The 12,902-nt window shown below is 53.2% G+C and overlaps 7 protein-coding genes across 7 annotated transcripts; 2 read left to right on the top strand and 5 right to left on the bottom strand.

Moving 5' to 3' along the window:
- Positions 1-49: 49 nt before the first annotated feature.
- J4E87_004383 (uncharacterized protein) lies at positions 50-2,260 on the bottom strand (the record flags this gene model as incomplete). Its single annotated transcript, XM_049376004.1, has 3 exons — positions 50-1,662; positions 1,731-2,136; positions 2,204-2,260. 3 exons carry the CDS (start codon positions 2,258-2,260, stop codon positions 50-52), a joined length of 2,076 nt encoding a protein of 691 aa, XP_049234213.1.
- A 245-nt stretch (positions 2,261-2,505) lies between these two features.
- J4E87_004382 (uncharacterized protein) lies at positions 2,506-2,900 on the top strand (the record flags this gene model as incomplete). Its single annotated transcript, XM_049376003.1, has 3 exons — positions 2,506-2,560; positions 2,617-2,741; positions 2,796-2,900. 3 exons carry the CDS (start codon positions 2,506-2,508, stop codon positions 2,898-2,900), a joined length of 285 nt encoding a protein of 94 aa, XP_049234212.1.
- A 246-nt stretch (positions 2,901-3,146) lies between these two features.
- Positions 3,147-4,896, bottom strand: J4E87_004381 (uncharacterized protein; the record flags this gene model as incomplete). The annotated part of the gene is made up of 2 exons (XM_049376002.1): positions 3,147-3,378; positions 3,431-4,896. 2 exons carry the CDS (start codon positions 4,894-4,896, stop codon positions 3,147-3,149), a joined length of 1,698 nt encoding a protein of 565 aa, XP_049234211.1.
- Positions 4,897-6,450: 1,554 nt separating this feature from the next.
- On the bottom strand, positions 6,451-7,415 carry J4E87_004380 (uncharacterized protein; the record flags this gene model as incomplete). Its single annotated transcript, XM_049376001.1, is given in 3 exon segments — positions 6,451-6,491; positions 6,551-7,392; positions 7,411-7,415. The coding sequence occupies 3 exon segments, from the start codon at positions 7,413-7,415 to the stop codon at positions 6,451-6,453; spliced, it is 888 nt and encodes a 295-aa protein (XP_049234210.1).
- A 318-nt stretch (positions 7,416-7,733) lies between these two features.
- J4E87_004379 (uncharacterized protein) lies at positions 7,734-9,051 on the top strand (the record flags this gene model as incomplete). The annotated part of the gene is made up of 2 exons (XM_049376000.1): positions 7,734-8,831; positions 8,944-9,051. The coding sequence occupies 2 exons, from the start codon at positions 7,734-7,736 to the stop codon at positions 9,049-9,051; spliced, it is 1,206 nt and encodes a 401-aa protein (XP_049234209.1).
- Positions 9,052-9,530: 479 nt separating this feature from the next.
- J4E87_004378 (uncharacterized protein) lies at positions 9,531-10,430 on the bottom strand (the record flags this gene model as incomplete). Its single annotated transcript, XM_049375999.1, has 2 exons — positions 9,531-9,964; positions 10,046-10,430. 2 exons carry the CDS (start codon positions 10,428-10,430, stop codon positions 9,531-9,533), a joined length of 819 nt encoding a protein of 272 aa, XP_049234208.1.
- Positions 10,431-11,000: 570 nt separating this feature from the next.
- Positions 11,001-12,733, bottom strand: J4E87_004377 (uncharacterized protein; the record flags this gene model as incomplete). The annotated part of the gene is made up of 4 exons (XM_049375998.1): positions 11,001-11,485; positions 11,786-12,211; positions 12,266-12,329; positions 12,626-12,733. 4 exons carry the CDS (start codon positions 12,731-12,733, stop codon positions 11,001-11,003), a joined length of 1,083 nt encoding a protein of 360 aa, XP_049234207.1.
- Positions 12,734-12,902: the final 169 nt, after the last annotated feature.

Here is a 12,902-nt window from a genome sequence, read left to right as displayed (position 1 = left end):
TCGTTAATCCACCAAACCAACCCAGTCCAAAACCTCACCCCAAAAAGCCCTACAACGGACTTCCATCCAGCCCCTCAGCCCGTTCCTGTGTCTCCGCCTCCTCCAACTCCTGCAGAATCTCCGGTAACATGGACTCGACGTCTTCCTCGCGCTCGCCCAGCGCTTTCGCGATAAGCTTCTTATACGTGCCTTGCTTCTCGCTCATGCCTGCCACACTGAGATTACTGACGACTTCTCGGACGAGTTCTCGCCGCTCGAGTTGCGCGCGGTGGAGTAGGAGGGCTAGTCGCATCTTTTCTGTAACGTCCACAGGCGAAGTATCGGCGTTTTGCTGCGGCATGCTACTGCATAGGCGTCGGAGCTCGGCTTTTTGCTCAATTTCAAGTAGAGACTCGGCTTCTTCCACAAGTAACCGCAGTTCTTCTTCTTGCTGCCGATCTGCTTCGTCGTCGTTGAGGTCGATGTGTATGCCATTCGACATGAGCTGGAGCTCGGCGACTTGTTTTCGTACGGCTTCCAGTTCGGCTTGGCGTCGCTTAACTACACGTTCTGCGTCGAATGATTCCGCCTCCTTCTCTTGCAGTTCGGATTCGTATGCCTCGGCTAGCTCTTTGCACTTTTCCAGCAGCGTTGGCGCGACTTTGTTCATGAGATTTGAAGCGGTCTGTGAGCGGTACTGAATAGGTTCTCGGACAGCCATGCTGGGAAATGGAACTGGAATTAGTGGGCCTCCATCTAGATGTGGGACGTGTCCATTGAGTCTGTGTTCTGGTGGTGGCGCGAAAGGTGACGATGAAGCTTGCCGTGGGCGTCCATGTGTTCGTCGTCGACTGTTGAGCTCCCTGATCAGGTCGTCTGCCGTTTCGCCCTTTTTGTTCATTATGTCTACGGAGACATTACGTCCCAGCAGACTTCGCACACACTTCCTCGCCCCGTTCCGCGCGGCAATCATAATCGCTGTGTCGCCGTTTTGATCTACGGCGTTAAGTAACCTCGTGACCTCATCTGGTATCCATGTTTCTGACAGCTTGTTGATGATGCAGTCGAGATACCACCTCGCGCAAACGTACTTGTTTGAGCTGCTCGTTGTCGCTGCGATGTGATGGAATACGGTACTTCCAAACCAATCTGTCCGGTGAACTGTCTGCTGAAAGATCTTGACCATGCTCGGCATAGTCTCCTTGTCAAAGTTGTTGGTGAACATGACGGCGCGCATTAGGGGAGTCTCTAGGTTGTTCGATAGACAATCAATGCGCGCTCCCCGGTGTATCAACTCCTTCACAACCCCCACATCGCCCATTGCCGCCGCCCAATGCATGGCTGCATGTCCCTTCTCGTCGATCGGTCGGTCCAGATTTATGCTCTGCGGTGGTTCGGGCCATGAGACGGCAGATTCGTGGTCTAACAGCATGAAGTAGTCCAGCAGCTGATCTGCCCATATTTGGTGTTGCTGGTCGAGCAGGGACATCTGGTCCATCCCCCTCTTGCGCTTCCTGTTGCCGCCCGTCGAGTATGAATCCAGCATGTCTGCGTCGCCCAGCATCGACTCTGAAATAACAGTCTCGTTGTCCGGTGTCTCCTCGCGGAAGATCTGCGACCTGATCTGAGAGGCCTCGTACGGCTCTTCGCTAACTTGCGACTGCGCGCTGGTGGTTACGAATGCTGCGATATCAGTCAGCCCAATCTCCCGTATCCATGCTTGACAACGACCAATGAGAGTGACCCCCTACACTGCATAGACTCAAGCGAATAGACGTTTTTACCATTCCGAGCAGCCGCAGCCGCAGTTTGCTTGGGCGGCTTCATGCGATTCGACGCAGCAGTCGCATGCTTGGGCGCAGGAGGAGGGCTGCGGTCGCCAGGGACGTAGTCGAAGATGGCGCGCATCTTGTCCAGGACACCGTTGCGCTCTGCCAGATGGCGGCCCTCCTCCAGCGGTATCCATGTGCCCTGGTATTTGCCATAGCCGCCCTGGACCTTTTCATGCACGCCCTTCTGGACTTCGCGCTCGAGGATGCGGGTTCGCGCAGGCTTGTCGTAGTCGGCTACCTTGAGGATGTGGGTCGCGTTGATCCAGTCGTCGGCGCGGCGGCGCATGACATGGTTGCCGTTGACATTGCACTCGTAGACGGGGACCTGCAGGCGGGCTTTGTCAGTGCATCGTCGCAAAGCTGAGGTGTCGCAAGCAGCGGGGAGTGCGCACATTACTGTATGTTGCCGAGTAAATCTTGCCATCGGGCGCGGGGGGCATCTTCACCATTCGATTAGCTGTAGAAGGTGTCTCGGGGCGTGTCAAGTGATTTCGTGAAGGCGTGTCTGCGGTTCGCGTCAGACCTGGGGGAAGGCGCGTTGGAGTCCGCGTTCGCGACTGCCCTGCCAAGCGTCGGGGTCATCAGCTGCCTTTGCCGACACCAAGTGAACCTCACCAAGCTCGCCCGCCGACGACCCTCCGCCCACCAGCCCCCCGCGCGCCATTGACGATAAACAACACCCCGGGCCGCCAGTATGACTGTCACAGATACCATCAAGCATGCCGTCGGCCTTGACGGCGAGCCGAGGAGTACGCCGGCCTACGCATCCTACGCATTCAAGTAATAGAGACTGACGGGACCGCAGAGGCTACCCGCGAGGAAATGAGCGCCGCCAAACTACCGCTCCCCTACCGAGACTCATGCGCACATCTTCTTATCCCCTTGAACCGGTGTCGGTACGAGGAGTACTACCTACCATGGAAGTGCGAGGTACGCGAGAATGGATGAAGAAGGGCCAGAGCGGGCGGCTGACAGGAATTCTAGAACGAGAGGCATTCGTACGAAAAGTGCCAGTACGACGAGTTCAAGGAGCGGGTCAAGAAGATGGACGAACTGAGGGCAGCCAAGAACGGACAGCGAAGCAACTAGAGTCAGAATGCGGGTATGATCCAGGACGGTCACAGGCGGAGCATGCTGCATGTATATATCAAAGCAGCAAGAATCACGAAGACATCAAATCTATGTTTCGGGCCCAATTGGTATTCTGGACGAAAGGCGTTGGAGCAAGAAAATCAGCTCTGATTTGGATCTCGTATTCGACCAGACGATGGTTTATTTGGTACACTGAATCGCTGTCTTACAAAGAGTCTAACTCTATAAACGCCTCCATCAAATCTACAACCTCGCCTTGGTATCTTCCAGCGCAGCCTTCTCCCTCAACTCCTTCCTCAAAATCTTGCCAGAAGGATTCTTCGGAATCGCGTCAATGAAATGCACACCACCTTCCAAGCGCTTATGTCTAGAAACGCGCTCAGCCAGCCACTTCTTAATATTCTCCGCAGTCTCTGGAGTCGCCTTGTCGGGCGACTGAGGCATAATGTACGCGCGAGGCAATTCATCGCCATTACTGACAAGGGTTAGCAGTTGATACAGACAGCAGAGAATGCGGGCGAACTTACGCTTTAACGCCAATAACAGCAGCGTCCTGCACATCTGGGTGGTCCAGCAGCAGCGCTTCCAACTCCGCCGGTGCAACCTGAAGACCCTTGACCTTGATCAATTCCTTCTTCCTATCAACTATAAAGAAGTGGTTCTGTTCATCCACGTAAGCCACGTCTCCCGTTTTCAACCACCCATCTTCCGTCAGAGTCTCTTTGGTCGCGTCGGGCTTGTTCCAGTACCCCTTCATGATGTTAGGTCCGCGAACCCAGATCTCGCCTCTCTCGCCTTGCGGCGCTTCGACCTTGCCGTCATCATCTACAACGATCTTTGCTTCGCAGTTTGCTAGGACTTCGCCGACAGAGAAGCTGGACGAGTAGGCAGATGGGGGGAATGTGGTTGCTGCGCAGGTGACTTCCGTCATGCCGTAGCCTTGCTTGACGTTGACTTGGCCATTTGGCCATAGGCGCTCGAATTCCTCGATGACTTCCCGACCGAGTGGGGCAGCACCGGAAGAGACGCCCGTTACAGAGCTCAAATCGAATTTCTTCGTCGCAGGGTGCTTTGCCATGGCCACGATGACCGGAGGTACCAGAACCATGTCCGTAATGCGGTACTTTGATACGTTCTGGAGCATCTCGACAAAGTCGAACTTGGGCATCATGTAAACCGGTACGCGTTGTTTTACCGCACCGAAACAGAAGATCGCTTGCGCCATAGCGTGATACATGGGCAGGAAGCAAAGGTACTTCTTCGTCTTCAGCTTCTCATGATAGTCGGGGCTTGTGGTCTGGATGTGGATCTGTTGGCTGCAGTTTGCGACATAGTTCCTGTGCGTTATCATGACGCCCTTTGCGACACCAGTCGTTCCCGAGGAGTAGTTCAGCGCAACTATGCGATCGAGCTCTTCTGGGGTCTTCAAGTCGGGCCATGAGTATGCGTCGCCGCGCTCTGGCGTGTCGAGGAGTTCAGTCCAGTGGCGTACATTTCCGAGTTCCGTCTTCTTCTCCACTTTACGACCCTCGAACGTGGCAACACCATCGTCGAAGACAAAGATGCGCTCAGGACCCATGCCAATCTCTTTTGCAGCTGCGATTCCTGTGTCCAAACTACCCTCTGCGCAGATCATGAAGCGCGCTCCGCTGTCTTTCAATTGGTACGCTAGCTCTCGGGCAATGTAGGTAGGGTTTGCGCCGGTAAAGACACCCTCTGCCATGACGATACCCATCACTACTGCTGGGAAGAAGAGCGTATTTCCCGAGTAGAGCAACACGCGGTCTCCCGGTTGGAGGCCTGCGCGCCGCAGACCTGAAGCGAAGCGTTTCGCATAGAGACGGAGATCGTGTAAGGAGATGTTGTACTTTTCAGGTTCGCTTGCCGAAAGATAAAACGGTTCTTTCGGTAGTTCCACAGTAGGCGAGTCGAAAATGTACGTTGGTAGTGAGACCTGGGGTATAGGGAACGAATAGCGGGATTTGATCACCATGGTTGCGGTTCAATGTGCTGGCTGAGGAAACGTCGCAGAGATGTCAAGGAGGAGAATCAACTTGTAATGACGGGGTCCACTCTTATCACTCTTGGTTCTTGGCCCACTATTGGTATCCACGATGCGCTCCGTGCCGTAGCCCTTGTTGATGGCTTGCAGAGTCAGACGCCCGGCGATATAGACGTCAGCGAAATCCTACTCGGCATCCATCAGCGACCACTCAATCAAGGAAACGTACACACAGGAATAGTAACTTACGTTCTACCGACTCCTTCTTCTGCTTAGTGATCCAAATGTCTGAAATATAACAACGACACCTTTCGAGATGGGAAGTCGCGATACATGCATGGTGTAACCCAGCGCACCCATCCACCGGTTCTACTCTACCCCGAGGCATCTCTGCTGACGCCGCTGCATAAACGGGGCAACTAGTCCAAGACAGCACGTCGGGTAGCTCGATTGCGTTAGAAGTGGACTCGGACGGGGGACGGAAGTGAAAGTGGTGAGGTGCGATAAGCGGGGGATTGCTAGTTGTGCCGAGGTAGAAGTCTGGGGTAAGGACGGGGGTTAGCGAGCGGACGCCTGGGCATGCGAGTTGGGATGGTTATTCGTCCGTTATTCTAATCATTGCTTATTCAAAAATCTCCTATTTTTATCCATGTCGTCTTTTATGCTTAGGTACGAAATTCGAGTGAGAAAGTCATGTTTAGAGTCACATCTCAAATCAAAAATTAGTGCGCCATGTCAATGGACCATCTCAAGTCATATCGATCGACATCGCAATCTTCTTCTCAACTCCAGCAAAACCCATGACAGGGTAGGAATCGTGTTTTTGGACAGACATCCATGTGAGGATCGTCATTTTTGGTCAGACCATGTCTGAGTGATGAGGAAAGAAGAAGTTGGGGGGATTGGAGAGGTACTTATACATCTGAGATGGCGCTAGAGGGGGAATACATGGGACGAAGTATTCATCAACGTGACATCCAACATGCGCTGTCGGCGTGAACGTCGTTCGTCAATGACGCCATCACCTTTCTTAAAACACCATGTCGTCCCGACGAGGCAGCGCGAAGGTCAGGCGCCACGAACCTCAAACGATCGAAGCAAACAAATCAATTGATACCCCTCTACTCGAACGCACAAACAGCGTTTGTAGCCTGCAAACCAACCCATCACCCGTCATTCTGACGTCCAAGCGTACTCGAAGCACATCAACCCTGTGCTTTCCAACGCCAAAATATGGCCATACTACCCACGACGTCATATCCATCAACATCCCTCACAACCCCAATGTCAACTCCAGAAAGCAGTTTGATCCGTCGCGCCCGGTTTCCATACATTTCCGCCGAGGCCACATTACGTAGCTCAAGGACGATGACTCGATCTCGCCGAAGTCTCTCGCGGGTTTGGAGGAACCGCTGCTGAGCGCTTTGGTTTTGTCGGCCGACATTATTCAATACGTGGGCTGCGAATAAGTCGTCTGATGATGTATGTGAAAACGTTGGTGAACTTGCAGCAGACGGTGCTGACTGCGTCTCTCTGCGCCAGTCTTCAACCATCAATGTCGTGTCCGGGCTTGGTAGTGGGAGACTCTGGGTTGACCACCGCCGTGGTGTAACCCTCGGAGGACTTCGAGATTGTTCCATCGGACGATAATCCCGAGATGTAGGCGTCCACGGCGCTGCAAGAGATCCACCGAAAATCTCGTTCATGGATCCTCTCAACGGCTGCGTGGTTGGTCGTTCATGTTCCTCTTCATCTCCTTCATCCTCCTCCTCCTCCTCATCCTCCTCATCCTCATCCTCCTCATCCTCGTCCATTACCGAAACACGGTCCTCGGGCTCGCGTTCATCATCCGAACACTGGAACTGTTCGTCGAACATATCCTGCATGACCTCCAGCGCACCCATGAAGATACGACCGGACCAAGTCTCCAACAGATTAGCATGTCTAAGTTGGTCCTCCACACGCCGAGCAACCTCAAGTTCCAACCATGCGGATTCAGCCGCAGCGTGCATCTCACATATCATAACCCATTGAAGCCCCGCCTGGATCCGCGATGCGCATACACGTTTTGGAATCCCGACATAGCATTCCGCACCAGTTCCATGGAGTCTGCGTTGCTCGTCGAAAAGGTTGTCGGTGATCGTCAATAGCTCGGTATAGCGCTTGGTGTCAAAAGAGGCATCACGATCGTAGTACGTCTCCTTTTCTTTCCGCGCTAGCGCTTCCCTTGCTGGTGGTAGCAGGTTTAGCTCGAAGAGCTCTTGTCGACAGCTCGGGCACTTGTTGCGGTTCTCGGTGTAACCTTCTGTCATGTTTCGTAGACAGTGGAAGTGCAGTGTGTGTTGACAGGGAAGTTGAGCGAGGCGGGTACTCGGATCTTGGGAGTGTACTTGCAGGAGCTCCAGACAGATGGCGCAGTTTGAATCGCCGGTGGCCCCGAAGTCTCGGGCTTGTTGATGGATTCGCTCGTCGAGGAAGTGCTCGAGGCTGGGGAGGTTGTTGGACGCCATGTCAGCGGAGGGTGGGCGAGCTGGTTGAGTGCGGAGTGCGAACGTGGTCTTGGTACGTATTATAGCGGTGGGTGATTCCACTTCTGGTACTTTATATATGGCCATGTGATTGCCTTCATAGTGAATGGCTATAGGTAGCAGTATATGTGGGGTATATAGTTGTGGCGATGCGCGAAGTGAAATACCCTACCCGCAACATGTACTGAGCATCGCTTTCCCTGTGGGAAAGACCTGATGAACCCCAAGGAATCTGTATATAATCTTCCATTCGTTTGCCCCCAACTGTCAAGCAAGCAACACCCCTAACTCAACTCAACCATGTCGATGCAAACTTCCGCTTCAGTTCCTAACCAGCAAGATGGTGTCGTGCCAGACTTGCCCGCAATGGGGCAATTCATAGCTACCATGGATGGGTCCGTTCAGTACTCCGAGCAGCTTCCCGAATCCTGCAGTATATGTTGGGAAGACTTCAACTGGGACAATGGGGTTGCAGTGCGCCTTCCATGCGGCCACATCTTCCACAATGAATGTTGTCTCCACTGGATGAATTCAGCCAGTGAGAACCGCAACGCCTGTCCCATGTGCCGGACGGTCTTCTGTCTCCTTAATGCTCTGGCACCCGAACAAATACGCGATAACGAAGAAGAGCACAACGAGGGTGTATACAACCGCGAGGCTTTCTACTGGCTTATGGCTTACGCTGACTCATGGTACGATGCAGAAATCCGGAATGATGACCTGGATTTTGTGTACATTGTATGCGAAGTGAGGAGGCATTGGCATCGTGAACATCATCCCCAAGCGCACGAGTTCATATGCGACTGGCATGAAGAGATCGGGGACAACTGGCTTGAGCTTATCGTAGCGAATCATATCCGGAACAGGCTCAGCGAGGACGGTCTTGCTGACTCTAGGGAAAGCCAAGAGCTTGAGACGAGACGCAGTGGGCTAGTGAACTGTGTGAACTGGATGATTAGGGGTTCCAACTTCATTGGCGAGGTCTGGGTCCCGCAGAATATGCAAGAATTCGAAGCGAGGGCCGCGGAGAATGCAGGGGACAATGAGGATCACCAGCAAGAGCAACACGACGACGACCGTCAGCCTGACGAAGATTCAGAGACTCACGAGCGATGGGCATCTGGCCATTCCCAAGAAGACGAGGAAGGTTTAGAGGAAGGCGAAATTCTCGAGGACGCAACCAGGCAAGAGCCCCCCGAACTTCCCCATTCCGAAAACTTCGAACTTTCCGACCCTGAACCAAGTCCAATGAACAGCGGTACAATCGAGCAGGCAATCATAGCACGCAACGATGCTATCCATCAACGTTTCCGGGAAGAACTAAACGCAGAGATTGTCGTAGGAGCCTTGCACGAATTACACGATTTCAGGAGCGCTGAAATACTACCCTATGAAGAAGTACAGCGCCGTCATTCGCGCTCCCAATCTCCATCTCCGTCTTCTCCATCCCCACCCTCACCATCTCCATCAACAGACTCCCTCTTTTCCCTCCCCCCGGCCACACAACTAGCCGACCTACCTCCCCCACACCCCACAGTCTCGCAACAAGACGTGGCCGACACGTGCTCCTGGCTTCGAGCAGAGGGCCACACCATCCTGTGCGAGATGCACAACGTAGCCTCGGTTGTGTATCAAGACGATGGTACTTATGACGTGCATGGTTTTGAAGGAGATTTTTTGGGAGTTGTGAGGGATGCGGATGCGTATCATGTCGTGGGGTGGATTGCGATTTTCTATCGTTATGGAGAGAATGGTGGAGATGTTGGTGGCTCCAGGGGACGGGTGCTGCGTCCTGTCTAGTCAAACTTCCTGTGTTAAATTTGGAGCGGTTTCAAATGTAAGATTCGGTGAACGTTACTACTCTCGCGTAGCAATGTATCCAGGGATTTTTTTGCTTGAAAACGACGTGGGAGCATGTAATTGAGTATCTTTTGACGTTCCTGTCTTCCAGTGTCGTCCAATTGGTGAAATAATACGCCAGCCGTGGGTATGCCCCTTCTGAAGTGTGACCGACTTGTGATATCCCCAAACGCCAACGCTATGCATAACAAAAATGCGTGAAAGACGTACCTCCTATGACATCTTACAGGAGCCCAACTATGCCTTGTCCTCGCCCTCATCATCACTACTTTCCCTCTCTTCCCAGCCCACCATCCGTCTCAACACGCGATTCTCTTCTCCTAACTCTTTACATCTGCCCCTCAACCCCTGTTCAACCTCACTTTGGCATCGTAGCGCACTCCTTGCGTTCTCGGCGACGCGACTCAACCCGGCCTGCCAGTCTGCGTGTTCAAGCCGCAGCGCCATAGATGTCGAGCGTTCTTGGTCAAGAAGCCCTTGGTAGTGTTTGTGCAGAGCGAGCATGGCCGAGGTTTGCGAATAAGCGTACGGACGAAGTTTATCGAGGAGAAGGGTCAAAGCGGATTCGTAGTCGGTGAGGAGGGCGGAGAGAGACGTATTCGTTGAGGTTAGGGATGCGATGGTTGTTTGTGCGCTCGAGAGCTGTGATTGTAGATGTGCTACTGTCGCTGCTGTAATGGGTGTCAGTGTATGTTCATCCGAGTCCAGACGGTTATCGCCGTCCAAACCCTCTCAATACAGACTCCACATACCATTGATCTCTCCATTAACCTCCCTCATGCCCATTCCACTTGCACTTCTCGGATTGAGCCCACCGACCTCACCTCCCTCTTCTTGTGCAGCCCTCCCTTGTATCGCAGCGACACCCTCCACGATACCCCTCGTTTGCGCCTTGTTCTCCTCTAGCAATTGGCTCAGCTGCTGCACCACCGCCCACAGATGGTTCATGTCCGTCTGCTGGCCGCCGCTGGGTAGGCCATTAACCATTGGAACGCCGTTTTGGCCGCCGCCGTTAACTTGCGATCCTGCAATACTGCCGGCTTGTGAATGTGAGGGAGAGGGCGGAGGGCGATTTTGATTGTGCTGTTGCTGGGCTTGTTGTTGTTGGGAGGACTCGAGGAAAGAGAAGTTGTTCATGTCGACAATAGTGTGGGTGGGTGGTGGAGATTAGGTAGCTGCGGATATTGGTGGAGTTGGCGTGCGGCGCGGGCTTGATGGCTTCGGTAGTCGGGCTTGTGATTGGATTGGAAGTCTGATGGTGGGATCGTAGGCGCCTACCAAGATCTTCTCAGTGACGCGACACTAGATCGGGGTATAGAATGCTTTTCTACGTCTTGTGCGGGGTCAGGTTGGTTCGCGTTGCGGAGTCTTGAGGCTTGTTGGCGATGCGCTCTGGGACGTGTCCAGATGGCGCTTGCTTGCTTTGGTGCTAGTGGCTTGGCCATACTCTATGGCTTGACTAGACCGCGAACCATTGCAGATGGGTGTGCCTTTTTAGTGATAAGGTATCGATAGTACTAGGTAAAGAAAGCGTGACTATAGTATGCGAGAGTAAAAAGCAAAAATACACCATAAGAGGTATCCGCAGCCAACCCATGCCAAAGAACAACCTCCCTCAATGGTATCCAACACTCCACAATGAGACTCGATGCGAGCCTGCTATGACCGGAAGTCCATCCCTCCCTGGGGAGCCGAAGTGCTAATCGCTCATCTATCAGGCAGCACATACCTCCTTTCTACACTCATCTCACGATCTGCCTCATCTTCACCTTCGAACCTCAACCTGACGAGATTGTCTACGCCATCGCCTTCTTTGCCACCATCTTCTTTCTTGACCTTGCCATCACTCTGCTTCCAGACAGCCACCACTTCCGCTTTGTAGAAAGTGGTGGTGCCTGGGTAGAGAGCAAGTACGTTCTTTCCTTTGCTTAGGTCTGGTAATGTGGTGTTTGATGAGGGTGGTGGGATGGGTATCAGGTGATTGACGGAAGCACGGTATGGTACTGATGGTGTCGGTGGGTCCGGATCAGCATCGATGATCTCGTACCGACGTTGCTTTCCTTCGCCGATTACGGATGTCACGCGGCATAAGATGCCCTCGCCCTCGAACGACATGGAGGACGCCGAAGAGCGATTCTTCGCGTTGTTTCGGTAGAGGACCTCTGTCTGCGGCGAAAGACGTGGTCGGATTTCTATAATAATATCGTCAGTTGACGTGGTGTCTGAAGGGACTTGGGATGATGTGTAAAAAGGGCGCTGTGATAGAAGAGATGGTACATGGTGGCATGAGCACATAAAAAGAAGTATGAGATCAGATGAGGTGAGATTATGAGCTTGCCTATCCGACTACAAACCTCGAACAAGCCGAAAGGAAAAATGCCAGTGGGTATCGTCTGCCGTCTAAGGTGAACGCCGATAGCAAAGTACAGCTCAACGCTTGGTCTTGTACTTGATTGTGGGCTTGGTTTTGGAAGGAGGAAGAACCATCTTACCCTTACCCGAGTCGTCTTCGTCCATCTTCACACTGCCCTCTCTCGCAACAGGTACCGATCCTGCTCTGCTACTGCCTGACTTGGCTACCAGTCGATCTTTCTGACTGCTGATAACGACCTTCGGACTGGGACCTCCAGGACTGTCCGCAGCCATGCTGTCGCGGTCGTCGATGTTGTCGTTATGCTTTCGCTTGCCTTGGCGATCGCGTCCAGACTTTCCGTGCCCAACGCTGGTGGCTCGTGATGCTGAGGGCGGGGCCTCTTCCGACTGACGGAGGGCAGCCAGGAGTTCTATCTGAGTGGAGACATCGTTGCCGCCTTCGACCTGCTGGAGAAGGGTCTGTGCCTCGTTTAGATTACGTATGTTTTCGCGCAGAAGGTCTTCAAGCTCGTCATCAATACGGGCTGAGGTTTCCTCGCCGCGGTCTAGCCGGGTTAGCACAGTGGGACGAATATGTAGTAGTCAGTTGGGCAACGAACGCTGACGAGCAGACTGTTCTGCGACGAGGGCGGTGATTTTCTCTTGCAAGGCATCCGACTCTTTCTGCGGCATGTCAGCAAGGAAGCGGATCTATGTGTAGATGATTTAAGTAATGCATGCGACAAGGCACGGTCTGTGTAATACCATGCATTTGTCGGCGCGTCTGGCATCTGTCTTGATCTGTTTCCAGAGATCCCGCTCCTCCTCTGGATCTCTTCCATATTTATTTCGGTTATGGCCCAAGTAGCCTTCAGAATCGCGAAGATTACGCGGTACTTCGCTCATGGTGAGGAATGCTGGCGATAGATATAGAGTTGCAGTTTGTAATGCTGGTGTTAATGAAGAAATTATATTCGTACCATGAGTTGATCAACGCGACGTCCGTCAGCTTTGATCGAGTTCCAGAGGGCTCTTTCCTCGTCGAACTCCTCCTTCAACTGACCACGGGGCCTGCTGCGGGCTGCCATGTTGAGGAAGTTGTGGCCCGTCAACTCCCCAGCTCTTTTCGTGTTACCTAAGGCGCTGCAGGTAGTTCATGTGGTGGTGTGGAAGCGACAGACTGAGGTGGAGGAAGAGAAGTAGCTGCAGATGATCAACGTCGGGGCATGTAGTCGGCGGGATGCAGGGTAGGGTACG

The sequence above is a fragment of the Alternaria ethzedia genome, assembly GCF_023757985.1.
Source record: "Alternaria ethzedia strain BMP 0044 chromosome Unknown scaffold_8, whole genome shotgun sequence".
Lineage (NCBI taxonomy): Eukaryota > Fungi > Ascomycota > Dothideomycetes > Pleosporales > Pleosporaceae > Alternaria > Alternaria ethzedia.
The sequence above is the reverse complement of the archived record's forward strand: the minus strand, read 5'-3'. Positions and strand labels throughout refer to the sequence as shown.